Source organism: Microtus pennsylvanicus, chromosome 1, assembly GCF_037038515.1.
Source record: "Microtus pennsylvanicus isolate mMicPen1 chromosome 1, mMicPen1.hap1, whole genome shotgun sequence".
NCBI lineage: Eukaryota > Metazoa > Chordata > Mammalia > Rodentia > Cricetidae > Microtus > Microtus pennsylvanicus.
The window spans coordinates 76,180,268-76,207,337 of NC_134579.1; the positions used below are offsets into that span (position 1 = coordinate 76,180,268).

Here is a 27,070-nt window from a genome sequence, read left to right on the forward strand (position 1 = left end):
CACTGTCCCCAGTAACTGATACTGCTTTCTGTGGCTCTGGGGAGAGGTCTTAGACCGGAGTCCTGTGAGCCTCCTTCCTCGGAGGCAGGAGGGAATGCTCTGATTGGGAGGAAACAGCTATCTACCCACCATCCCCCACACAGAAGAGTCTCAGGAAGCTTATGGCAGCTGTGCACTGGCTGCCACATCCATGTGTGCGAGGCTCCTAGGGTATCCATAGGACTTGCACAGGCTCAGAGATCATCTCCAAAGGTACTGGGGAAAGGCAACTAAAAGGGGCGACGGGAGACCTCCACAAGGCAGCGATGCTCGGTGCTTCTGGGACTTCACAGCATGGCTGAGATCCACCTGCCTCTGTCCAGGCTCCACTGCAACTTCTTATGGGGGTCACTGAAGCCTGGACGTGACTCCATGACCACCCTACAGCCCCTGCAAACAGATATGCTGTTGGACTTTCTTAGTTCCCAAATAATGACAAAGAGACTATTTATTAATTATGAAAGCTTGGCCTTATCTTAGGCTTGTTCCCAACTAACTCTTATAGCTTAAATTAATCCATTTATATTAATCAACATTCTGCCATGTGGCTCATTACCTCTCCTCCATACTGTACCTCTGACTCCCTCTAAGTCCCCATGGCATAATTCCACAAGCCTCAGATTCTTCCCTAGTTCCCCTCTCCCTGGAAGTCCCGCCTATTCCCTCCTGCCTAGATATTGGCCATTCAGCTCTTTATTAAAGCACTGAGAAGGCTCCTTAGGCAGAGACACATCTTCACAGTGTACAAAGCGATTATCCCACAACACAGATAGCTGTGACTCTGTGAGTCTTCACTCCTGCCCTGGGTGACCTGAGGATGGAGAGTTGCTGTATTAGTTGTCTTTCTCAGCACTGTGACCAAACACCTAAGTAGAAACAACTTAAGGCAGGAAGGGTTTATTTGGCTTATGGTTCGAGGGCACACAGTTCATTATGAGTGGCAGATCACACTGCATCTGGTCAGGGAGGGCAGTGGGGAGGACAGAGGCTGAGGTATAAACTCACCCCAGGGACCCATTTCTTCCAGAGTCTCCCTCCTATAGGGCCATGACCATCCCAACTGGAGCCACCATCTGGGACCAAGCATTTAGACACATAGGCTGATGGGGACACTTCACATCTGAACTGTAGCAGGCATGCTCCTTTCTCTCTGCCCAAAACACACAAGACGCTGACATCTCCCTGTCTCCTTCTCATTTGTCCTTTCTTTTTTTCTCCCCTCCTTCAGAAATTCTGGAGGAGGGTAGAGGGAGGCTGAGGCAACCCACCTTTTACTTTGAGAAACTTGGGGCCTTGTCCTGATTTCAGAGGCTTGAAGCTACAGAGCCTAATATTTAGGGACTTGGTGTCAGAACTTAATCAGGGTAACACAAACAGGAGCCTTGGGATAGGGTGTCAGGTCTCCTGGGGAAGTCTGGAGAGGGATGAGCAGTGTGTCTTTCTTCTGTGCCTGTGACCAAGGGCTGCTTTGAGGACTGGGTCAGACTGCTCACCAGGTCTACACACTTCTGCCTATGTGGATCAGTTGGCCTGCCCTGTCTCTAGGGACTCCAGGATGTCCAGCCCTGTTGTAGAGCACTGCAGGTCAGATTCTGCTGAAGTGGCTCCCAATTCATAGCCTATTACAGGAAGTACTCCCACCTGTCCTTGGTCAGCAAGTGCCACCTTTTATACACCTGGCAGCTTAGATACCACTGCAGTTGGGGTTGGGGCTGCAGCTGCTGTGTAACATCTCACACTGCCTCCCTCAGTATGGGGCAAAAGGCGCGTGCATCCTCCCAACCCACCTATAGACAGCCACATTCCCACCTCCCAACCGTTTCCTCTCCAATTGGGCTTCTTAGCTTTCCATGTACACACATCTTTTCGACCACGCTTAACCAACTTGCCACCGATCCAACTGGGCTTTTTGTGGCTCTGGAGCTGTGACACAACGCCACAGTTCTTGCGGCATGTATCTCATGGGGACCACACACTCCTGTCCTCCCACATGTCCCCCAGCTTGGGGACATCAGGCTGTACCATGGCAGTGCAATCCTTTCGGCACAGACACATTCAGCTTTGGAAGCCACGTGTCGTGTTTTGTTACAGACCAGAGGCAGAGACTCTAATGTCAGGAGAGCCTGACAGGGCAGCACCAGGGCATTCCAGCTCTTCGGGGTACAGGATTCTTCTGCCATTGATGGAAGACGAAAGGTCCGAGGTCCCCACTCCTTAGCTGCATCCTCACCCTTGCAGTCTGGTCCCCCCAGTTAACACTACCTCAGAGGCTGCCCGCCAGTCAGCCACATACTCAAAGTGTCTTTGGACATCACTCTGAAGTAAGGCGTTGTTCCTCCGTGTCCCACAGGGCTATGCTGTGCCCTGGGCTTGAGGCCTGTCCCCTTTATCTTCTCCTGCCAGAGGCTAGGCCTCCTTTCTTGGTCTTCTGGCCTTGTACTGCATCCCACAGTGCCTCCTTCCATGACCACTGGTCACCCACCGTGAACCCGCTCCTGCCTCCCCTCCTCTCTACGGAGCCCAGTTTCCTCACCCCGGCCTCAGTCCTGGATGTCAGGGCTTCCTAGACATTTCTGGGACACTGAGTCAGGGGGATGTGGCAGACAGCCACTGCGGGACCAACAGCCTCCCAGGGCCAAGCCCTGCGTACCTGCACCCTGACTGCCGGCTTAAAAGTAAGACTGCATTAATGGGCCTGCTTGGGGTTCCGACTGCTCTGACCCCAAGAGGAGAACACAGGGATATCTCTATGGAAAGTTCCCTCCTTGAGCCTCCATGTTGGCAACGGGAAATTTATTGTCAAATATGTTCAGCTGACCATACTACCAGGCCCCAGCTACAGGTGGCAGGTGTCTGTCATCAGGTACTGTCCTCTGAATGGTAAGTCACAAAAGCAACAGAGAACCTTATGAAGAAAGTGGATCCCATAGACCTTTGGCCACAACTTGCTGTCCTCAGAGGCCCCTGAGGATTTTCCACAGGGCCGGGTCAAGACTGGAATAAGACAGCAGTGTCCCACAGCTGAGTCATGGGCAGGGGTAGAGTGACCAGATGCTGATGCGCTGGTCCTTGGACCCTGCAGCAAGCAATCCATCAGTGGCAAAGGCCACACAGTACACAGAGGCACTGTGGAAGGCCAGAACAGCCAGTGGCTTCATTGTCCTCCAGTGAAAGACTCGGATGCGATGGTCCCAGCCTGCTGTGGCTAAGAGCTTGTGGTCTGGCCGGATGGTGACTTCGGCAATCCCAGGATTGGTGAGTTCCTGAGTCTTGCACACCTATAAACAGGGCAGTAAGAAGAACAAGATTGCTCTTAGGTCTGCTGTAGTCCTTGGTCACAAATATCCCTTCCCTGGCCCTACTCTGCCATAGGCTCTGTGACAGCTACACATTCTTGTCCATCTGGCCTCCTCCTCAACCCCATGGTCATAGCAGAGACTTCCCTAAGCACACACAAGGCCACAAGGTTATGCTGAGCTCCTCCCAGCCTGGAAGAAGCTGGGAGGCCAGGTCCTGGGTTCTCAGTGTGGAGGAGATACACAGTCAATATTTCTCCTGGAGGAACTCCACTGAAACTTACGGCGTGGGGAATGCAAATGCCATCAACAATAACACCAAGACTCAAGGGAGACCCAGAAACATGGTAGTGGGTCCCAGACCACCCAGAGAAGGGGTTGGCAGAGTGTACAGTGTGCTATGGCTTGAATGTGTCCCTCAAGAATTCACAGTCAGAAACAGAATTCTCAAATTCACCTATTAACGCTATCTAAGGTGGGGTATTTGGCAGGTGATGAGGCCTATTAGTGGCTTTCTCAGCGAAGACCTGAGCTGGCAGCCTGTTCTGTCTTGTCTAGGGATGGTCCCCATGTTGTGACTGGCACTCAGCAGATGCAAGCTTCCGAGCCTCCTGGTCTTCAGTACCACTAGCCAAATCAACTGTTTTTAAACAAAAAATTTATTTTTATTTTATGTATTTGAGTGTTTTGCCTGCACATATATCTGTGCACTGTGTGTGTGTAGGGCCCACAGAGGCCAGAAGAAGGCATTAGATCCTCGGGGACTGGAGCTGAGAGCTGCCATGTGAACCATCTCTCTGGCCCCAAGCTTTTATCCTTCAGACACCGCGCAGGCTTAGCAGGCTTAGGCGTTTTGCAGTAATAGAAAATGGAGAAAGGTAGAGGGTGAGGGGAAACGGCACTAGAGGAGGAGGAAGGAATCCAGATGTGCTCCTCACTGGCTGTGGAGCCCCCATTTCTCTGGCTTTCTGTCCGTCAACGTGGTCGATTCCTCTGCAGTACCATTCACCACTGTGCCCTTGCCAAACACAAGACCAATTCAGCCACCCTAACTTTAAACCCCTACAACTTCAAGCTAAATGAAAAAGTCCTTTATAAAGTTAGCCCGCCTTAAGGTCTTTGTCATAGTAATGAAGGTAGCCTCTTGGTTACAGAGGCCTGTCCTGCACACTGAAAGCCACTTGACAGTCCTGTTCCTACAAGTGGCCTGCCTGAGCCACAAGCTTTCTGTTAGTCCCTTGGTCTTCAGTGCCTTCCAGCAGGACCACATCACCCTTTGCAGACAATGCTCATCCCCACAGAGTTGGCAAGGAGGCTGGGCATAGTGACCTGTGAGTTTAATCCCAGCACTCTGCAAGAGGGACAGGCGGTCATTGTGAGGGAGGGAGGGAGGGAGGGAGGGAGGAAGGGAGGGAGGAAGAAAAGAACGATGAAGGGAACGAGAACCAGTGGAGACACTGAATGAGGTCGGAGAGACCTTCTAACAGCCAGGCAAATAATCACATGGAAGATGAGGGCACAGCAGAAGCCATCACCAGCATGTGTGCCAGCAGAGAGTGGGGCAGTGCTCATGCAGGCAGAGGGGAGTGTGGTCCAAGAGTTTTATATCCAGCCAAACTGTCACTCAACTGTGAAATCAGTAGACAAACATTTTTGAACATGTAAGAGCTGAAAGAATATTGCTCCCGTAAGTCCTTCTGGAAGAACAAGAAGATTAACTCCCGCCTTGCAGATGGCGGCTAGAGAACTCTAGTGAACGGTCTGGCAGACAGCACTGAGTCTACTTACCTACAGGATTAGGCACAAGACACGGGGATTATGGCTAGGAGAACCAGTTATGTAACTAGCAGAAGCATGGGCGGGTAATGAGAAAGATGGGGTGCTGTTAAGGATTTGTTCATTTGTTGACCTCACATCTGAGGTGATCTGACCTCCCGCCATAAGTGATGGCAGCTCAGCATATTTCCTTCTCCTCTCACAGCTGAGAAGGGATGTCCTGGTTTTCTGGTATTTGCTTTGCATATCTGTATATGATAATACCAAAATACCAAAGCAATAAAGAATAAACATTCTCTGGTTTTAAAGATATCTAAACCTGAGCATGTAGAAAGGGACTTGAGAGGGTCAAACAGCAGACAAGCGGGAGCACAAGTGAGGGAAGCAGGGGATTGTTTGGGTTTCCAACCCAAAGCAATAGGTAAGGAAAAACTTGGTACCTAATACTGATCAAGGTACAGTGCACACTCAAGAGTGCGGCTGCGTTCAGCAAAGAGGCTCATCTTTCATAAAGTGGTTAAAACAAAGCATTCGGTGCCTAACCAACTAGTCATCTTGCTGTAAACAACCACAAAGGTGAACAAAACACACGAGGTAATTGTTGACAGGCCCTGGACAGCAGGCAGGGTGGAGCCCTGGCATTCTCTGCCTGGGGACAAAATCTAGCCAGAATATAATACTCACATTAAGTTGAGGGGACAGATAAAAATCTGGGGCAGCTAGAAGGCTGAGATCTGTGAGGATAAGGGGGTGGAATGGAGGGAGATGTGATAGGGGGCTGGGGACTAGATGCGGGTTCCCTAGAAGACCTTGTTTGAGGTCTAGGCTCTGTGTGTTCACAGCAGATGACAGGCTGAGCCACCAGCTCTCACATCAGGAATAACGATCCGACCTCAGAGTGTGACCTTCTCCAGATATCTACCACGGTGAGAAGCCAGGACTGGCAAGGTCTGTGGGAGCTGGGGTTGTAGTACCACCACAATGAAGGCAGGTGGCCGAGATGGCCATGCCCACACAAGCCCAGTGTGAACAGCCAGCCACTAACCTAGAGCATCGGCACAAAATAGCAGAATTTGGGGTCTCCATCACATGCCATTTACATGTCCAGCACGTTAATAGTACTTAGTAGACACACAGAAAGCACGCTGTGTGCTCCATAATCGAGGGAAATCACGTCAGTACAAACTGATGCCCCAAATGGTTAAGGTCCCGAACACATCAAATAAAGATGTCTATGAAAGGAAAAAGGTCGCGCAGATGGCACCAAGTGTTAAGTCCCGAGTGTGAATCCACGGGACCCATGGAAACACCCAAGAAGGTGGGGCAGCCACCGGGAAGGGGGTGGACACTGGGAACATAGGGTGGCCCACCTGTAATCCCAGCATCTGGGAGGCAGAGACAGAGGATCTTGGACCAGCCGGCTAGCCAGACCAGTTGGAACTGGGGAACTCTAGGTTCAGCAATAGACTTTGCCTTGATAAACACAGTGGAGAAACATTAAGGAAGACATGTCAACTTTAGGGCTCCATACACATGTGCATGCTTATATATGAACACACATGTATCCATACACATGTGAACATACATACACAAGTGCATGCACACTACACATGCACAAAAAGCTAAAGAAAAATACATTAAAATATTATAAAATTATTTGTATGAACTAAGCAGACAGGAATCATTAGTACAGAGTAAGAATTATAATAGACTAAAAAGTATCAATTAGAATAAAACGGACAGGACAGGGCAGACTAGAAATTGTTTTATAAAACAGTGAAATGGATAGTGACATCTTGAATTTGCAGGCAAATGGATGAAACTAGAAAACATCATTTTGAGTGAGGTAACCCAGACCTAGAAAGACAATTATCACATGTACTCACTCATAAATGGTTTTAAAACATAAAGCAAAGAAAACCAGCCTACAAACCACAATCCCAGAGAACCTAGACAGCAATGAGGACACCAAGAGAGACATACATGGATCTAATCTACATGGGAAGTAGAAAAAGACAAGATCTCCTGAGTAAATTGGGAGCATGGGGACCTTGGGAGAGGGTTGAAGGGGGGGGGGAGGCAGGGAGGGGAACAGAGAAAAATGTAGAGCTCAATAAAAATAATAAAATAAAAAAGTGGACTGGGTCAATGAGCTGGTCAGAGGGCAAAGGTGCTTGCTACGAAGCCTGACAACCTGAGTATGACCCTTGGGACCCACAGGGTAGAGAAAACCTGGGCTTGCAAGCTGCCCTCTGGCTTCTGCATGTTCACTGTGCACATGCACAGCACACAAACACACACAAGAAATAAATAATGTCTTCTTCCCGATAAAGGGGTTGACTCCGGACAGGACTTAAGCCTACAGGGAACGTGTCAGAGCTGGCAGCTGCTGATAAATATCAAACGCTCTGTGTGTGAGCACGTGTGCATGTTTGGAGTGGGGCAGAGGATGCTTAGCAGGGAGCGTGCACTGGCTGATCCTGAGCACCCATATGGTGGTCACAGCACCTGTAACTGCAGCTCTGGGGGAGGCACGTGGTGGTCACAGCACCTGTAACTGCAGCTCTGGGGGAGGCACGTGGTGGTCACAGCACCTGTAACTGCAGCTCTGGGGGGGGGGGCACATGGTGGTCACAGCACCTGTAACTGCAGCTCTGGGGGGGAGGGGCACATGGTGGTCACAGCACCTGTAACTGCAGCTCTGGGGGGGAGGGGCACATGGTGGTCACAGCACCTGTAACTGCAGCTCTCGGGGGGGGCACATGGTGGTCACAGCACCTGTAACTGCAGCTCGGGGTGGGGGGCACATGGTGGTCACAGCACCTGTAACTGCAGCTCCGGGAGCCAATGCCGCCTTCTGGCCTCCACAGGCACTTATGTACACGGAATGCATTCATATGCAACACAGAAACAAAAACTAAAAATAAATATTTTAAAAAATACTGTAGTTTGACCTAAACAGAGAACTCTTAACAGAGGAATCTAAAATGACTGAGAGACACTTCAGGAAATGTTCAACATCCTTAGTCATCAGAGAAATGCAAATCAAAGCAACTCTGAGATTCCATCTTACACCTGTAAGAATGGCCAAGATCAGAAGCACTGATGACAGCTTATGCTGAGGAGGTTGTGGGGAAAAGGGAACACTTCTGCATTGCTGGTGAGAATGCAAGCTGGTACAGCCCCTTTTGATATCATTATGGTGATTTCTCAGAAAATTAGGAAACAAGCTACCTCAAGACCCAGCAATACCACTTTTGGGTATATATCCAAAGGATGCTCAATTATGGACATAGCAGCATTGTTTGTCATAGTCAGAACCTGAGAACAACCTAAATGCCCCTCTACCAAAGAATGGATAAGGAAAATGTGGTACATTTATACCATGGAAAACTACACAGCAGAAAAAAAACAACGGCATCTTGAAATTTGCAGGCAAATGGATGGATCTAGAAAACATCATATTGAGTAAGGTAACTCAGACCCAGAAAGGCAAACATCATATGTATTCACTCATAAGTGGCTTTTAGACATAAAGCAATGAAAAACTAGCCTACAATTCACAATCCCAGAGAACCTAGACAACAAAGAGGACCCTAAGAGAGACATACAGGGGTATAACTAACATACATGGGAAGTAGAAAAAGACAAGATCTCCTGAGTAAATCTGGAGCATGAGGACCATGGTAGAGGGTGGAAGGGGAGGGGAGAGGAAAAGAGAGGAACGGAGAAAAATATATAGCTCAATAAAAACAATTTTTAAAAATTACCGTAGTTCTAAAAATAGTTTTAAAAAACTATCTAAAGCAAAATTAATATAAGAGGGTGATGTTCGCAGAAGCCCAGGAATGCTGTGACAGTCAACAGTAGTGGGAAGACCTTACAGCGCATGTCTCAGAACACAGCCACTGTTTGACAGACATAGATGGACTGGGTCAGCATGGAGAAACACAGAAAAGGAGCAAATACTAAGAGTACAGACCCAACCCTGATCCTGATCAGAACACTAAGTACAAACGGATCAAAGACTCCAATTAGAAATCAGTGATTTTCAGACAGCATTAAAAAAAAGCAACATACAGCTTGGCATGATGGCTCACACCTTTAATCCCATCATGAATGAGACAGAGGCAGGCAGATCTCTGTGAGTTCAAGGCCAGCATTCTAGGCAAACCAGAGCTACTTGGTGAGACCTTGTCAAAAAAAAAAAGTGGGGGGGGGGGGGGAGGGCAAGAAATAACAAGTCATCTATAAAGACAAATTTTCAATTATACATAAAGACAGGCTGAAGGTAGAAGCATGGAAAAGATGAGCGACACAAAGAACAAAGCTAAGAAGACAGAGGCTGCTGTTCAGTAGCAGCTCAGGCCGACTTTGAGACAAAGTGCAGAGGAGGCAGAGGAGGACACTCTAGGCGGGGTACAGTTCAGGGCAGTGCTTGCCCAGCACATGGGAGTCCTGGGTTCCATCTCAAGAGTCCTCGCTCCTCCCCTCTCCCTGCTCTGGCACACTACATGCAACACACACACACACACACACCCCTACATGTAACTTCAGAAAGAACGGTTCATTTGCAAGGGGGAAGCAAGCGTCTGAAATGCTTACAGACCTCACGGCACTTCAAAGACAATGAAGAAAACTGGCAGAAATAAAGGGTAAACCAGGTAGAGCAGGACAGGTCCTAAGAGCCTTCCTCAGGAACCGGCAGAAAACCAGACTGCAGCCCCATCAGTAAGGACCCGAACTGTAGACTGGCTCACATGACAGCGTCAGACTGACTAAAATGGACAGCATCTGTCCCGCACCTGTGTCCTCTAGGTGTGTGAGGTCTGCTCTCACACACAGAGCCACATGCAGGACCCAAACCAGAGACTGACAACAGGGTTAGCTAGATTAAAGATGCCTACAAAATCAACAAGTATTTGGAAATTAGCTAATTTCTTCTAAAGAATTCATGGATCAAAGAATAAATCACATGAAGAAAAGATTTAGGCCGGGCATGAGGGATCTTGAACTCACTATGTAGCCAAGGCTGGCTTTGAACTCCTGATGGCCTTGCCTCCTCTTCCAGGCACGAAGCACCAGACTTGGCTTTGAAGTTGATGTAAAACAAAGACACGCTAGCTGGTGGTGGTGGCACACACCTTTAATCCCAGCACTCAAGAGACAGAGGCAGGCGCATCTCTGAGTTCAAGGCCAGCTTGGTCTACAGAGTGAGTTCCATGACAGCCAGAGCTACATAGAGAAACCCTGTTTTGAAAAACAAAGACAAAATGTCTAAGAAACCTGTATGATATCCATTTCTGGAGATACCTAGGCTGGAGGTTGACCTGTTAACAACCTGTGCACATGGATCCAGAACTGTGGGCCCCAAGGAAGCCTTTCCAGACACAGGTACATCACAACCATGTCACACACTCAGAGGCCACTGCACCAAGGGGCTGAAACTCGGTCTTAGTTTATGGAAAGAGGGCTACCATTCAAGAATGCCCCAGCATGCCAGGCATGGTGGCACATGCTTTTAACCCTCAGGAGGCCGAGGCAGGCAGATCTCTGTGAATTTGAATCTAGCCTGTGGTAGTGAGTTCCAAGACAACCAGGGGTATATAGGGAAACCCTGTATCTCAAACAACAACAAAACCCCAGGATTGTTTCTGGTGTAAAATGCGACCCTTTGGGCTGGTATGGTACACATGCCACCCCAGCACTTAGGAGAGAGTTTAAACTCATCCTTGGCTACACAGCGAGGTTGAGGACAGTTTGGGCTGCATGAATTTGTCTCAAAAATTAAAATAAGGAGGCTGGAGAGATGATTCAGCCATTAAGAGTACTCATTGTTCTTCCAGGGGACCCAGGTTTGCTTCCCAGCACGCATCTTAACTCACAGCCACCTGTAACTGCATTTTCAGGTAGTCTATCGCCATCCTCTGGCCTCTCCTGGAACTGCACAACATGGTTAACACAGACAAAACATTCACACACATAAAATAAAAATATTTAAAAAATTTTTAAAAATTTATGAACAAATAAAAAAGAAAAAGAAATCAGCAGCAGGGCAAAGGCTAGATCCATAGGACACAGCTACACCTTGAAGGGCCAGGAAGGACTAAGAAGAACTGAAACCCACATAGGAAACTTGTGTAAGCCTCATGAACAGCTGGTAGATAGACTTCTTTCCCAGGGGACTGAAGGAAACTAGGAAGGTAATTACCTTACTGGCTGTTCTTAAGCTAGTTTTCAAATGCATAAAACAAGGAACAATGGGAACAGGGACTAGGGGAGGGAGAGGCCAGCAGGGAGGTTCTCTTGTACCCCAGGGCCTTGGCCACATGTGTGCCTAGGCAGGTGTCTATGTGCATCTACAGAGACAGCCATATTCTTCTCAAGCACATGTGGACCACTGATGCAAACTGAACCAGCTCTGCATTTCAAAGAACTGAAATCATTCAGACCTTGTTCTCTGACCACAATGTAATTAAGTTAGAATTTGAAAACCAGAAGATAACTGGGGTGTGGGGTGGGGAATGAAACACTTAGAACCATAAAAAACACTCCAATCAGCTCGGCTTAGAGGCCAGAGAAAATAAACACAGGGTCCACCTGGAAGTGAGGGGTGATGATACCTGGCAGTGGGAAGCTACGGGGACACAGGCAGAGGAACTGCGACTGATAGGTGCCACGTCCAACATGAGCTGGAATGACCGAATACGCCCAAGGACAGGGCTGAAGAATGTGGCTGACACTCACATGCCAGTCTCCAACAACTACAAAACGTTCATCAGACAAGTATGTAGAGATTAAAGTTAAAAGTCTAGAAAAACATGCCCCCATCCCCAAGCCCAGCATGCAGAGTCCAGACTAAAGCAGCTCAGGCCAAGTGTTTGAGGAACAACAAGAGGCCCAGGTTTCCTGCCTGAACCCCCAGCCCTGCAATACAACAGCAAAGAAGAGGTTAATTTATGCCCGGAGTTAGCCTCTGAGCAGAAGAGCAGGGACCTCTTCTGCAGCTTCTAGCCCCTCAATGCCACCAGCAAAACTACGTGGTAGGAAGCTTGGGTGCCAGTCAACTGCAGCCCAAAGTCTGACCCAGTGGAGTCAGCGAGACACATATCACAGTTGGTTACCTTAGAACTATCCCTCTTTGAGATGGAGTCTCACTAGGGAGCCAAAGTGGTCTTCAATTCCTAGGCTCAAGTGAGCCTCTTGCCTCAGCCTTCTGGAGAGCAGAGACTACAGGTGTGCACTGCCACAGCAGGCTTTACTTCATTGCTTTGATACTGAAGGGAACACAATTGCACTTTCGAAATTAACAGAGTCAAGAAGAACATCCAAGGTGACCTGCTTCATATGACAAGTCTGGGTCCCAACGAGTGCCAATAGCAACGCAGTCCTCCAGCTTTCTTGTTGCCATGCCCTCTCTGGCCCTTCCGGGCTGGGCTCCAATTCATGGCCTGCTAACACCGTCTGTCCACTGGTTCTGATCACCTCTTCTTGTCCCTCTGATGTCTCTTGTGGCCTGAATATTTTGTCCATCTTCTACGTTCTCATCTGGCAGAGCCGCAGCCTATTCTAAATGTTTCCCAACTGAGTGTGGCCACAGCAGTTAAAAGAGCGAGCTCAGGTGGGACCTCTGTGTGCGAGGCATCTGTCTGCTGATGTGGACCCTCCATTGCTCTCTGTCCTCACTAGGCTCCACACACAGGTTGCAAAGCCTGCACCGGGGCAGGGTGTGGAGCAGATGCTGTGGTGTGGTGCGCCTGAGCATGCATGTGGGGCCCGCCCATGCCTGCAGACAGACCTGGTTGCTCTTCCCGAGACTGGAGAGCTATATATGATCCTGGGGAACTGGGGGCTGGGAACCTATACATCGGACTGTATTGACACTTTTATCTTTGTCTCTCTGGGAATGCTGGCTTGGCCAAAGTAGAGAGGGGACTGTTGGGTACAGAGTGGCCCCATGAGGACCCACTCAGGGCCCTGTCTCAAGGACACTTCCTTGCTGCCTCCTTGTTCTAGGAACTTACAATGCTGATTTCCAGAGAGATGAGGGCAGCTCTTGACCCTATGCCTGCTGCTAATTACTCTGAGCCCCGACTGTGATCCTCAGAGGCAAAGAGGTCTCACGCTGACTTTTTCCTGCCTCCCTACAAGCTCTTGATGTGAGAAGAACCTCATGTTCTGCTCCAGCATGTACAGGCCCTCTTGGTACCCATGGAGATGACCCTACAGTTTTCTGACCAGCTGCCCCAGTGGCTCTCCTGAGGCCACGACTGTGGCACAACCAACCAGGACTGCAGATGGATACAAGGCTGGGACTCTGCTCAGCACACTGGGCTGATCTGGGTAAGGGAGCCTTGTTATTACTTAACGACCTAAAATACTACGGGCTGTAAATCAGTCCCTGCTTCAAGGCTGTGGGCCCTACTCTGTGTGGAGGAAGGAGAGGGCCTGGGTACCACCTGTATCTAAGCCCAAACCTGATGGTTAGCAGCAGAGCCACCTCAGGGAGGCAGGAGTGAGCTAAGGTCCCCGAGGTTCCCCAGGCACTCTCCAGTATGCTGTCCTCCGCAGGCATCCTACTGGTCATAGCAGCCCCTCCCTGCCTGAGCCCTGGCCTGGGCTCAGGACCCTCCAGAAAGGCTCTCTGGCCACCAGTGGCTCTTACAGCTCATGACCTCAGGTGCCAGGAATGCTCGGCGCGGCACCATCTGGTTCTGATTACCCATGCTAGGCTGCGGGCGCCTCAGCCAGGGATCTGTGTCCCGAGTGGCTGGGAGATTGATTTGGGTTCCTCGGAGGCTTTAGCAGGAGGATGTGAGGAAAGCACGTCTGAACCAGTGGGGCGTGGGCCAAGGCGGGCGGCCATGTTCTGGTGCCATGGCACCAGCAAGGATGCTGTGGACTGGAGGCCATCTCACTGGCTCTCAGGTGTTAAAAATGACCTCAAATAGCTTGCCCTGGCAAATTACCAGATGCTTCCTTCCCCGAGGCCTGGGCTATAAGAACGAGGATCTTTGAGGCTCTAAGGCCAGCACTGGACCTGACTCTGGGTTAAACAACTCTGGGCCTTCATCAGATTCGTGAGTCATTCGCACCCTCCCAAGCAGGAAGGCAAGGCTCAGCAGGGGGCCTGGGGCTCCCTACCTCCTTTGATGTCTACTGCTGAGTCGGGCCCTGCCCACCTCACCCCAACTACTTCCAGGCTGCAGTTCCTAGCTCCCCTTCTGCTTTAACTTTTCAATTCATTAGTAGAGTAAAAGTGCATCTCTGGACTGAAACATGCCCATAAATTAAGTCTTAAGTTCCAGCAGCTGTTTCCCAAACATGTAGGGAGATTCCAAGAAGATATGGGCTGGAAGGACTTTTCCCGGGTGCAGGGTACGAGAGTAGGAGATGCCCAGCTCTTGCAGGAGGGGCCTAGGTGTCCATCCTCTGCCTTCAGGCTGATAAGTCAAGCCACAAGGGGACGGATGCTGGACCCCACAGGGTGGTGCCGCTACCCTTTACCAGGCCTCAGAGGCAAGAAGGGTGTGTGAAGGAGACCCCCAAGCCTACTTGCTGGACTCAGCACCTAGTGAGGTGGGGACTCAGGACACACAGATGCAGTGGTCGAGTACTGTGTTTTCCCTATGCTCACATGCAGGGCATGGTTCTGGGGGCTAGGAGCTCTTCTGCAGGTTCAAGACCATTCCCTTTACAGGAAACTTGTGGGTCTCTCAGACATGGAGGGAAGGATGGATGGATATACAGGACAGTTTTACTCTCAATCCACTATCTGCCCAGCGCAGCTGGACCCTAGAGATGGTCAATGCTTAGTGCTATGGGTATGTGCCCACCTTACTGCTGGGTCTCACTGCCCACCTTCCCTTTTCTGCTAGGTATTGCTGGTGGGGAGGCCAAGTTACCTATGCTGTCTCTACTTTCCTGGATCTGTCCCTACTTGGCTACAGTCACTATGCCCAAGCCATGGCATATGGTCTTTGGGTACCTCTATGGTTCTACTCCACATCAGCCTCCTTTTGATCTGGGACTTCTTCTGCCCCTTATTTACTGTCCACAATCAGTCCCTTTCCCAGACTGGCCTCATAAGGCCCTAATTTCTACCCTGGGTTTAGTGATGCCCTCAAGAACCTGGGTGGCACCCAGCACCAACCCAGCCCTGACTTTCCCCACCACACCCCTCAGGAACTGGGGTAAGTCATTTAGACCTGGGCCTGATGTGTACAAAGCAAACCCTATCCTTGGCTGCAAGATCTGAGCAGAGCGGTGTGAGTGTGCTGAGCAAGGTACCTTCCCACTTTGGGAAAGTGCAGTAATGACCTCTGATGCCTCCTATTGGGTGGAGGCAACCTGGACCACCATGCCCCCAAAGAAGAGTTGCATGGCCCCCCCATTGACTTTATTGCTTTAGCTAATCCAGTGAGACTGGGAGCTGGGCTACAGCCATATGATATTCCATAGGGCACGTGGCTCTCCCACCAGGGCTGCTTTCTGAGACTCCAGATAACAGGCGCCTTTCCTACCTTTAGTCGGTGTATCCAGACCACCTGTGGTGTCTTGGTAGCCTACAGTCTGCCAGACCTGTACAAAACCAAGTCCTGGATATATATATTTCACAACCCCTCCATCATTTCTCCAGCCCAAATGGGGAACAAGCCAGCTAGGCCCATTATGCTGCACTCTAGGGGACAGAGGCAATCCCGGGGCCATACAGGACATTGTGGAGTTGTCTCCAGCAGGCCTTGCTCCTCCAAGGCCATATTGCCTGGTGGGCTTTCCTGTGCTCTGTGAGCAACAGTGTCCCTAGGACCAGCTTACAGATCCACCAGGCCATTGCTTTGCAGGATTTGCCATAACTTTTCTTTTTCTTTCTTTTTTCCTTTTTTCCCCCCTTTGATTAATCAGTTCCTTACTGACCAAATTCCTCTGAGTTTTCACAAAGGAGTTTGGTCTGCCTGGACACTACGTGCCTTTTTTCTAGATGGACAAGACTTGATGGCTGTTAACCCGAGGTCCAGGAGAAACCCAAACCATGTGAATGGTGAGTTCACGCCCACTGGCCCCTGCTCCCTACTGCCTCCGAGTGATTAATTAGCTAGGGAACTGCAGCCACTCCTCTTCATGCCTAAATATTGTTTCGGCCTATCAGACTGTTAGTGCAGAGCAGGATAAATGAGGCCCGGGCCTGTGCACTGACCTGCAGGGACTGCTGGCCGTCCAGACTCCAGACAGCTAGTACCTTCCCGGCAGAGCCTGAGACGCCCTTGGCCTTCTGAGAGTCGAAGTCAAGGTCCATGACAGGTTCTTCATGGCAGGCGATTCGGCTGCACACCTTCCGCTCTGAGATGTCCCACAGGGTTACTGATCCATCCTCATAGCCAGCCAGAAGGAGTGGGCGGGGACTGGAGTTAGTCTGTAGGGAACGGCACAGTGGTTGGCTCCCAAACAGTCTTGTCTTCACTGAACTTTAAGACTGCAGGATCAGCTCTCTCTCCAGCCATGCCCACAATGGGGGAGTCCTGATCAGAGCAAGAGTCCCTTTGCTTTCCATGTAACCTAACAGGCTTCCACATCCCTCTCAAGGGGCTGGCAGGGCCGCTGCTCAGTACCTGAGGAGCTGGGGGTGGAGTCTGAGCCCCCAGAACTCACATTGTCATGCATTTTCACCTACACTGGATCCTGTCCAAAGCAAGGATGACATAACACCCACTGGCACCCACCCATCAGCACCCTGGGGCAGCCAGGGATGGACTCAGACTTCTTCCTTATCTCCTCCAGATGTAAAACTTGAAGTCCCTCCTGGCTGAGACTAGTCATCTTCTAGAACCCGAGGCAGGAAAGTTGCAAGCTCACGGGGATGGACTTTCTGGGCTTTGTTAACATAGCTGCAGGAGCCCCCCACCCCCTTTGGAAGTTTGGTGTGAGAGGCCCTCACTATCATGATGGATGAGGGCGAGGGTCAGAGGGCTCTGCGCCCTGGGCTGACGCTCGTTTATTTAGCCTCTGAAACAACTACAAAAGAAGAGTGCTTCAGGATTCCAAGTCACCCTCAGGGACATGCCATCAGTCCCTGTACGGCACAGCAGCCCAAGAGAAACTGCACAGGGCTGAGCAAGGAGGCCTGGGCTAGCCAGAGGCCTACGACATGCATCTAACAAACAGCACAAGGGCCAGAGCTCTCTGGGTCAGGCTGTGGCTGAGGTGTGGTGTAGTGTAAGCTTGGTGGAGGGGTGGGGGCAAGGCACACTGTAGACTAGCATCTGGGAAGATGGCGATGATAAGGAAAGGACGACACAATGACCAGATTTTCCGCAAGAACAGTGAACTTGCCAAGGCCAGAGCTGCCACCAAGGGCCCCTACATGTCCAGAAATGGCTTGTAAATGGGCGTATCCCACTGGTGATCCAGATTTACATATACAGAATAGGAAGGAGCGGGGCTCCTGGGAGGAGACATGAAGTTTCCTGTGTTTCCTGGGCAATTTACTTTTCGTATCATCTTCCACCCCTCCCTGCTAGGGCCAGTGTCCATACTGTGTCCTTTGACCACAGCCTTAAGAGGCAGTGTCCAGTGCCCCGCAGAGTGGTTCTGCTTGGCTCTGCAGGAGCCCTGGCTGCACCGCTGCACTGCCCCTGAGTTCTGTCACAGGAGGAACTTGCTGCTGGTGTTTCTCAGGTCATCTGCTTGGAAGTGGTTTGTGCAGGCCTACAGTGTTTGCTGCTGTTTAGACCAGGACAGGGGCAGCACCAGGCTCAAGAATCCCAGAACCCTCTGCACCCCAACCAGGAATACAGGCCAATTGCTGCCACTCTTAATCACCACCCACAGCATGGGCCCCTGGCAGATGCTACCCTAGAAGCCCATTTAGAGAACCCTCTCACTACTTGACTAGAGCCCCAGCAGTGATCTGTGGTGACATCTATACCCACCTCTACAGCTCTGGCTACGCTGCCTTCTTCCCCCTGCAGCTTTCCTTGTTTGTTTGTTGTTTTGTTTTGTCTTGAGTCGGGGCAGTTCAGAGACCTCATCATTGGTGTCAGCTCTAACTGGCTTGTACAAAGCTTGTGACTGAGTTCTGAGCAACACAGATTATTCAGGAGCTACTAGATAAGGTCCCTCTGCCATGGTACCAAGGGTGGCCAGCTCAGGAGCCAGATGGCCTAGGAGGTATGTCTGGTCTTTCAGCCCCGGCCAGTTACCACCATAGTGTAGTCCCAATCACGTCACTCTACTGGATCTCCCTGGTTCCTGTAGCCTTCAGTGACAGGCACCACAGGCTGCACAGTGTCCCTGGTGGTCACAGCCTTGACGCTGCAGGACTGAGGATAAGAAGTCACCCTGCCTTGCCTTCCCTAGCAGTTCCCCTCGCCTTCAGCGGGGACCTAGACACAAAGATTGGTCCGGGAGCTTCTCTGGCCCTTTGAAATAAGCCTGAGAGATGGTAGCAGACCAGGCCTATAGGAACCCCAGTGGTGTGCACAGCTCAGTTGAGAGGCCCCAAGACTCAGACGGGAACTTTCTGTGAGGGTGGGTACTGGTGATATTACAGCCTATCTGTCCTGTGATTATTACTGTGGCAATGCAGGACTGCTACTTTAGAGCTAAAGCTGGGCACGAGTGTTTCAGAAGATGCACCAGGTCAGGATACTTTCCACACTCACACCAGTGAGCTCATACCCTAGGACTTCTGGATTTAGGAGAAAACAAAGAGCATTCCTATAACCAGAGGCTTGTTGCAGCTGTGAGCTTCACATTGGATCTGTATCACCAACAAAACTGTGATTTGTCCTTCTGTCAACCATATTAATTACCGTAACAAGTTGGTACATCCCTTTCTACACTTCTCTTCTCCGATGGAATTTTTACACGATTGGGCAGAGACCCACGTTTTCCAGGGTACAGAAGAGGAGTGGTGCAGCCACAGGTGCCTGTGCCAGGCCTGTGTGTACCATGGTCACCTCCTTCGGTACTTCAGTGTGAGTCAAGTCAGGAGGCAAGATGAGGACACATTTATTTTCCCAGTGCCCAGACACTCTCGAGAAGCTCCATCAGGACAGTCAGGCTGCAAACTCATGGGCCCAGGAGCTCTGTCAGCTAGGCTCTCAGGAGCCTTGGCTCCACAAAGGCTTTCCTCCAGGAAGCTGCACAGCAAAAGCTGAACACTAGGATCAGCTTACTCAAGACTTCAAATCTAAACTTAACCCTCTCAGTTAAGAAACTGCAAGAAGCCGGATGGTGGTGGTACACCTTTAATCCCAGAATTCAGGAGGCACAGGCAGGCGGATCTCTGTGAGTTCAAGGTCAGGCTGGTCTACAGAGAGAATTCAGGACAGGCACCAAAGCTACACAGAGAAATCCTGTCTTGAAAAACAAAAAAAAAAAAAAACAAAAAAAAAAGAAGAAGAAGAAAAGGAAGGAAGGAAGAAAGAAACTGCAAGAGCTGGAGGGATGGCGGCACGGTGGTCAGGAGCACTGGCTGCTCCTACAGAGGTTCCAGGCTTGGTTCTTAGCACCTCTATGGCAGCTACAATACTCTATAGCTCCAATTCCAGGGGATCTGAAGTTATCTTTTGACTTCCACAGGCACCAGGCACACAAGTGGTGCACAAACATTCATGAAGCCAAAATACTCATACGTATAAGATAAAAATAAAAAATAAAGCAAGAAATTGCAAGGAAAGCCAGTTGAAAGAAGGCCAGACATCTTTCTGCCTTCCGTCCTGAGAGAACCTCTGGGGTAGGCACAGAGGTGCCCTCCCATGCTTTTGTGGGTCATGCGGGCGATTCCAAACTGAATCATGTGGTCATGCCCACTTCACCTCAGGTTTAAAAGTGTTCAAGGAGGCAGCAAGCCACGAGGGAGAAATCACCAATGAGAACTAAGAAGATGGCCAAAGGGTTACAACCCCTCCCCGCATGGACGCTGCCCTGTGACCCGCCCACTGTGGTGTCTGTACCTGTTAAGACTGTGAGGCTTCCTGGATTTTCTGCAATGAGACAGTAAATAGAGACCCAGGAGTAAAAGATGCTGACCTGGACACCTTGAGAAGGTCTGGGCCTGTTTCTGTGTGTAGGGAGGGACTCCAGACCTTAGGCTGTGATGACTGTCTGGGTCTTAGTTTTTGCAGCAGCCCCAGGAGAAACGACTATCAAGAACAAAGGAAATGGCTACAGTTTAGACTTCCCTGGAATGGCCAAGGGGAAACTGTCATGCTAATGTTAGACTTCCCTGGAATGGCCACGGGGAAACTGTCATGCTAACGTTCCTGAGACCTCTGTAAGGTGGAGAAGTGGCAAGAGCGAATGCCCAGAACAGTGAGGGCCACGCAGGCTTGTTGACATCAGTTAGCAGAGGCGAGGACCAAGGTGCTGAGGAAAAGGGCATGTGTTCTTCTGGGAGCAAGCTCCATAGCTGACCTAACTGTCCCGTCCTCACAGTCACATCTGGGCACTGTGGAGCAAGCCGGCCAGGGCCTGCGGAGGGTGATTTCCTTGCAGTGTTTCCAGCAGGAGCCCAGAAGAAGCCGATGTCCAGTCAGTGTTGGGCCCCAGAAGACAACAGGTACATGTTCTCTAAAGGATAGTGCCCATAGGTTTGATGACAAATGCAACCGAGTGGGGCATGACTCAGGGCTGTCGGGTGTGGCTGGCGCACGCTGTCTTACCTGCCACAGCCCCAGGCACATGGGCATGCCTGGCTTGGCATCTGCCTCCGGCTTCAGGGTGCACACTGACGTCTTGGATGGCATCTCCAGAATCTGAACCTGACAGTGAGAAAACAAGCTGATTTGGGCTGATGCCAAGCCGAGTCTATGCTATGCAAACAAGAGACGTTTAAGGCGATTAGCCAAGGCTGCTGTGAGTTTCTGTCTGCTCCTCTCCCTGCAGGGACCTGAGAGCAGAGCCTTCTAATTAGTTTGCACAGGCTAAAGGGCTTAGATGCTCCTGGGGTCCTTGCAAAACAAATGCTCACATCATTCCTGAATGACCAGCCCTTCACCAGCAAGCAGTTATGGCACACCTTGCCCCAGTTTGTCAACTGGGCAGAGCAGGCCTGGTTAACTTGGTCCTGCTTACTCTGCCCGTCCTCCCTCCTTCACTTGTCTCTCTTGCCTCAGTTAGAATCTGCAATGGCCTTCTTTGACCAATCGCAGGCATATAAAATGATGCAAAATCTTGTGTCGAAGGCCTGGGACTCATCCACTACCCATTTAGAAAATTACCACGTTGCCAGAGCTAAAGGCAGCTCCACTGAATCCTGGTTTCCCGGTACCCAAGAACCTGACTTACCAAACTAGACTACCTAGATGCCAGGCCTTTGTGTGCCTGGGCTGAGATGAGCCTTATGGGCCAGCTTCCCATGTGGGTATGCAAATCCATGTGGACTGCTTATATGCTGGCCAGCACCATCCACAAAGACCAGACTAAACTGGGTCCCCAGACATCCTGTATCTACGGTGCTAACCTGGTACCCTCCTTCATTTGTGTCACCTCTCTGTGAGCTCAGCAGAACAGAAGGGCCCCACGTGACATTCTGTATCCCAGTACAAACCAAATGTTTTTCTATGCCCTTTAACCTATGCCCTTTAACCGCCTAGGGCTCTACTGCACTTCTGTGCCTATTTGTACCTTCTGGTGTCATGTGAGCTGAGTGGATTCCGGAATCCTTGAGCTTCTCTAGGTACCAGCAAGAGAAATTCTCCATGGCAACTAGCAAGCGCATGAATACAAGCCTGCTTAGCATGCCCAAGTCTGCACACAAGGCATCAGCGCTCCAAAGGGATGGAGGGTATAAACTAGACAGAATATACCCAGGATGGCCAGGCTGGTACAATGTCTGAGAGGCCAGAGCCTGGACAAGTAACAGCTGTGTTGTCCTTACCAACCCATGCCACAACCTTATCTGTCACAGTCACAGAGATGGTTCTATGTCCGTCACCTGGGCTGGGTCCAGGGTAGCTTTCAGGCAGTGCAGAATGGCAAGCACACAACCCGGTCCTTTGGTTAGAGTCCTGCTGATATGCCCACTTCTGATAGATGGGGGCCAGGGTGTTCTCTGGCAGGGTGATCTCACCAGAATCCCCACAGTGATTGGACTTCTAAAGGCCAACACTAGTAATGGTTCACAGCCCTGTCTCATCCGCTGCTGAGTCTTATAGCCCCTGCCCTTGTAGTGGGAGGAAACTTGCTCAGGCCTTTGGGAGACAGACCGAAGAACACTTGGCTGCCTGTGGGAGGATGTAGAGGGCAAGGCATGGACAAGATGGATGTCGCAGCTTCAGGGACAGGTAAGCAGGACAGTGCCCAGAAGATATGGTTCTAAGGAGGCAGAGAGGTTACTGTGAGCAGAGGGGTTGATGACTAGTCAGACTACACAGCAGACCACCCAAGGGCAGAGTGCCCAAGACATAGGAAGCGGGTATGTATGGAGGAAGGCGGGACAGAGGAAAACATGTAATAGGAGGTAGGACTGCCACAGGGGAAGCAGAGATGGACAGTGTGACAGGGGCCAGCAAGTGTGCGTTAGAGTTGCTCCCAGGCCAGAAAGGAAAAAACGGGAGGGAGAGCCTATCCACAGTCCTGCCTCCTCAGGCCCATGGTCCTCCACAGCCAGCAGCACTGAGCAGGCAGCTCCTGCTGGTGCTGGCAGATCAGGCCCGTGTACTGGGTTAGGCTTGGCTCCTGCCCAAGAAAAGTCATTTTGTCTCCAAGCAGATCTAGTTCATAAATAATGAGATAGTAACAGGCATTTATTTGTTCATGATTGCATTTAAATCACCAATTAGGAGCTACATATACTTTTCTTGCCAGTTTGCCAAAAACCTGTTAAAAGTTTTATTAATGTGAGGGGTGGGGGAGTTGTTTCCGCCTGTACAGCAGGCCAGGCAGTGCCAGGTCACCCCAAGCCACAGACCCACAAGATGCCACTCTGAGGGTTAAGAGAGCTCAGTTATTCTCAGGCTGCTGATGAGCACAGTCTTCCTCTGTGGAGGTCACAGGTTCCTGCACAGTTTTAACCAGCTTCCTGGCTTAGCCCTCAGTGCAGGTGGTGCTGGATTTTCAAAACAGTTTTTATTCTCTCTCTCTCTCTCTCTTTCCCTCCCTCCCTCCCTCCCTCCCTCCCTCCCTCCCTCCCTCCCTCCCTCCCTTCCTCCTTCCCTCCCTTCCTCCCTCCCTCCCCCTTCTCCCTCTGTGTATGTGTACAGCTTTTATGACACAGATCTCTCACCATGTACAGTCTGGAAATTGAACTTAGGCTGTCAGGCTAGGCAGCAAGCACCTTTACCGCTGAGCCATCTGAACAGCCGGACGTTGTATTTTCAGAAGCTACCAGCATATCCTGAGCAAATGGTTGTTTTCCAGTCTGCCAGGAATCTGCCTAAACTGGGCCCTGGAAAAGCACAGCTGGCTTAGGCCCAAACAATGCCTGAGAGCATGCTCCCACCCCTCGCGGCCGTCTGGGTGGCCACACTTGCCCAAACTTAGCATTTTTCCTTCTGGAAACAAAAGTTGGCAGTGGGTGCCAGATGGAAAGCTCCAGTGTCTGTAGGAGGCTCCACGCTCAGGAAGGCTAGGCACTGCTCTTCTGGCTCCCAGAGGCCTGGAGAATCAGGCTAGGCAAGGTAGTTGCCCTGGGTCTGACCCTGGGAACCTGCTTTTCTGATGTAGGATGGATGCTGAGCTTTCTACACTCTCAATGCAAATCCCAGACTGGGATCCTAGACAACCCTAAGTTCACCAATAACTCCCATCTGAGACCCCTTACACTCCAGCCTCTCTCTGCGGCCATAATGGGGTCTTCCTGAGTTCTCAGGTAGGGACAGTCCTTGTCATGGCCTGTGGGCTCTGCAGATTTTCTATCTGTGACTTCTGCCTCCTCATGCACCATCACTTCCAGAATGTACATGTATTGAGTTGAAGCACAGTCCTCACCTTTTGGCTGCTCATCACTGGCCATGCCTTGTACCCATAGCTCTGCATACAGGGTAATGGCAGTTCTATAGGAAGAAGCCTGAGACAGGGCTAGTTTACTCTTACAGAAAGCAGAGGGTTCTGGTTTTGGATCCATCTCCTGGGACTCCCTGTTGCTCAAGCCTCACTGCTGCTGGGTTGCCATTTTCAAATGTCTTTTTTCCCTGTTCCTTTCCTTTTTGCCAGTTTGTGGAACAGCTTGTTTCACAGAAGCCTCGGATGCCCAGGAGTTCCTCTGAACCTCTTCTTACCTCCAGACTTGCTCTCATTCTGGCTTTTGAAATGTAGGCTTTATCCTCCCTTCCCTGGCCACTCCCATGCTCATTCAGTCTCCAGAACCTGCATTTTCACGAGCTCCACCCGTGTGTGAATTCCCCTGTTGCTTCACTGTACTGGTGTCTCTGCTGCCTCTTCCAACAGGCTAGCAGTGCATCCAGGCCCCCAATTTCTGGAGGTCCCTCTCTGTATACAGCCATGCATGTACATGAATATGTAAATAGACATGCTTGCTTGTGTATGTGTGTGTGTGTGTGTGTGTGTGCACAAACACTCAGGTCTAGACACAGCCCTGAGCAGCCCTCCTCCAGGAACAGCATTATGCTGAGTACCAGGTCTGCCTGAGCCCTTCCTGATTCTCACCATTGCCCTGGAAGGCTAAGAGCTCACAGGTGACCAGGCTGGGCATCAGCCTGAGGCTGTTGGAGCTGCAGTGAAGCAGGTAAGTTGCAGACCTGACAAGAGTCCTGTGGTCCTCCTTGCTGGGAGAGGACAAGTGTGTCTGGTTAAGACAAACCCAGTGTCATTAGTGCATGAGGGCTGGTCCTTACCTCACTGTTGCCCTTCCCAGGCACAGCAAGCATCCAACATAGCTGTCCCCTGGCCAGGATAGAGCTCTTGCAGAAGCCCACACTGTCCAACTGAACTTCATCCAGGATGGTATTCCTGCCCTCTGCCAAGTCCCACAGGCACAGCCGCAGGTCCCGGCCCTGGCTGATGAAACAAGGGGAGGGGGTCTATGAGACACTGTGAGCATTATGTACCCACTTGAACTAGTATCTGGCCTATAGCCCTTCCAAAGAAGGCCAGGTAAGCTTTGCACCATCCAGCCTCAGTTGAAGAGGACTTCTCCCTCAGGGTTCACAGTGGAGTTGGCACTGAGGCCAAATAATTCAGTAGACTAAGACTATGGACACATGCATGCACCTATGACCAGCCTCCTGCCGTTCAGTGCCACCGAGGTATATCTGCACCCCCTTTCTTCTCTGTAAAGTGCCTTTAAGGACTCAGAAATCTCACTTGGGTCTCTTCCAAAGTGCATTTGAGACCTACATTCACTCAAAATGCCATGCAAGCATGTTGAGAGCAGCTCCAGGCGTCACCACCAGAGCTGGAAAAAATCCAGCTGCTCTGCAGCAAAAGAATGGCCAAGTATGCTGTGCCACAGAGTGCCATTCAGCAAGGGACAGCGCCGACTGCTGACACATGCAACAGTTGGAAGGCAGCTGAGCCACGATTTGTTAAGTGAAAGAAGCCAGACCTGAAGCTCTGTAGCGTGTAACTACAATCCTGTGGCATTCTAGAAAAGGAGTAGGCACAGGGATGGAGAACCATGAGAGAACTGACCACAGCGGGTAGCTCACCCACAGACAGTGTGACTGTCGTTGTGCACAATGAAAACAGCCCAGCCAGCTGAGCAACAGCCTGTGAAGGACTGCACTGTGACTGTGGATAACAGGGCACTGGTTCAGGAAGACCAAACAGAGGCTGACCTGAGGCACACAGGGAGGTGCTGACTGAAGCCTACACGGTTAAAGATTCACATAACTGTAAAAACAGTGGCCCTGAGCAGGCCGGGATCCTTACAGGCACTGGCTCTCCCTCTCTGGCTGAGCAAATATTGGAGCAGTAGTGGATGTAGGGACGTGGTTCCTTTCCAAAGAGCTGTGGTACAGCTGGTGAGCATACAGAACTATGGGTCATGTCGGAACCTGGAGGTCAGCATGAACATGTGTGTGGCCAGACACATGCAGATAGGACACACGGATGAACACAGGTGTGTAGGACAGGATGGACATGCAGGTTCAAGTCTCTGTTCCTGTGCCACCCATGGATAGCCTGGTGCCAAAACTCATCAGTTTTCTAAGCACAACAGCCGGGTTTCTGGAGAGACGTTGATTCTACAGCTGGAGTAAGGGAAAGCCAAGATGGGGTTCAAGGGTCTTGCAGCGTGGGGAAGGAAGGCAGCATTAACAAATGAACAAAGATGCTATTGGCAGCGAGCCCTTTAAGAAAGGGGAAGCAGGGACAGCTTTTCCGTGCTGACTAAAGCAGTATTCTACCAATAGAGTGAGCAGGTGTGAGGAAGACAGAGTTCCATGAGAATACACCAGACAGAACTACTTCAGGCAGAAGCCACTGCAGGAAGCTACCAACAGTGGGAAAAACCAGGTATTAACACAGGCTCAGAGTGTCCCCAGAATGTTCTAGGGCCTGTGCTGGCTTTAACAGACCTACATATTCTTGGACACCCCCCCCCCGACGACCTGCTTCTCAGGGACCTAGGAAATACTATGGGTTGGGGCCTCTTTTCTTTTCCTTTTTTTTGTGGGGGAGGGTAGGTGGTATTTTGAGACACGGTCTCTCTCTATAGTTCCTGGATGTCCTGAAGTTCACAGAGATCCTTGGGCCTCTGCCTCTGAGTACTGGGATAAAAGTTTCCTGCTTCCCCACTTTTTAAAGGGCTCATTGCCAACAGCATCTTCTGTTTCATTTGTCTGCTAAGGCCATCAGGCCCTGCACAAGAACCTCCTTCTAAAACACACGGGACTGCAAGTGCTCAGGTATTTTCAGAGCTTGGAATATTTGTGTAAACTTCACCAGTTAACCCCCCTATTTTGAAAACAGGAACTAGGAAAAGCTCTGAAATCTGAAACTTTTTGAGAGCTGACATGACAACTTTCAGATTTTTATTCAGGGAGTGGTGGCAC

General features: G+C 50.5%; 1 protein-coding gene across 3 annotated transcripts in view; it reads right to left on the reverse strand.

Annotated features, from left to right (window-relative positions):
* Positions 1–922: 922 nt before the first annotated feature.
* Positions 923–27,070, reverse strand: part of Gnb1l (G protein subunit beta 1 like) — an 81,958-nt gene continuing 55,810 nt past the window's right edge. For 2 of the 3 annotated variants that reach the window (XM_075969492.1, XM_075969512.1), the window contains 4 exons: positions 24,911–25,073; positions 20,777–20,875; positions 16,309–16,524; positions 923–3,317 (listed from right to left, as the gene is read on the reverse strand). In XM_075969492.1, the coding sequence (XP_075825607.1) occupies positions 3,066–3,317; positions 16,309–16,524; positions 20,777–20,875; positions 24,911–25,073 (730 nt within the window). In that variant the 3' untranslated portion in view covers positions 923–3,065. The remainder of the gene's footprint in view (positions 3,318–16,308; positions 16,525–20,776; positions 20,876–24,910; positions 25,074–27,070) is intronic. The other variant, XM_075969503.1, reaches the window with a different exon arrangement.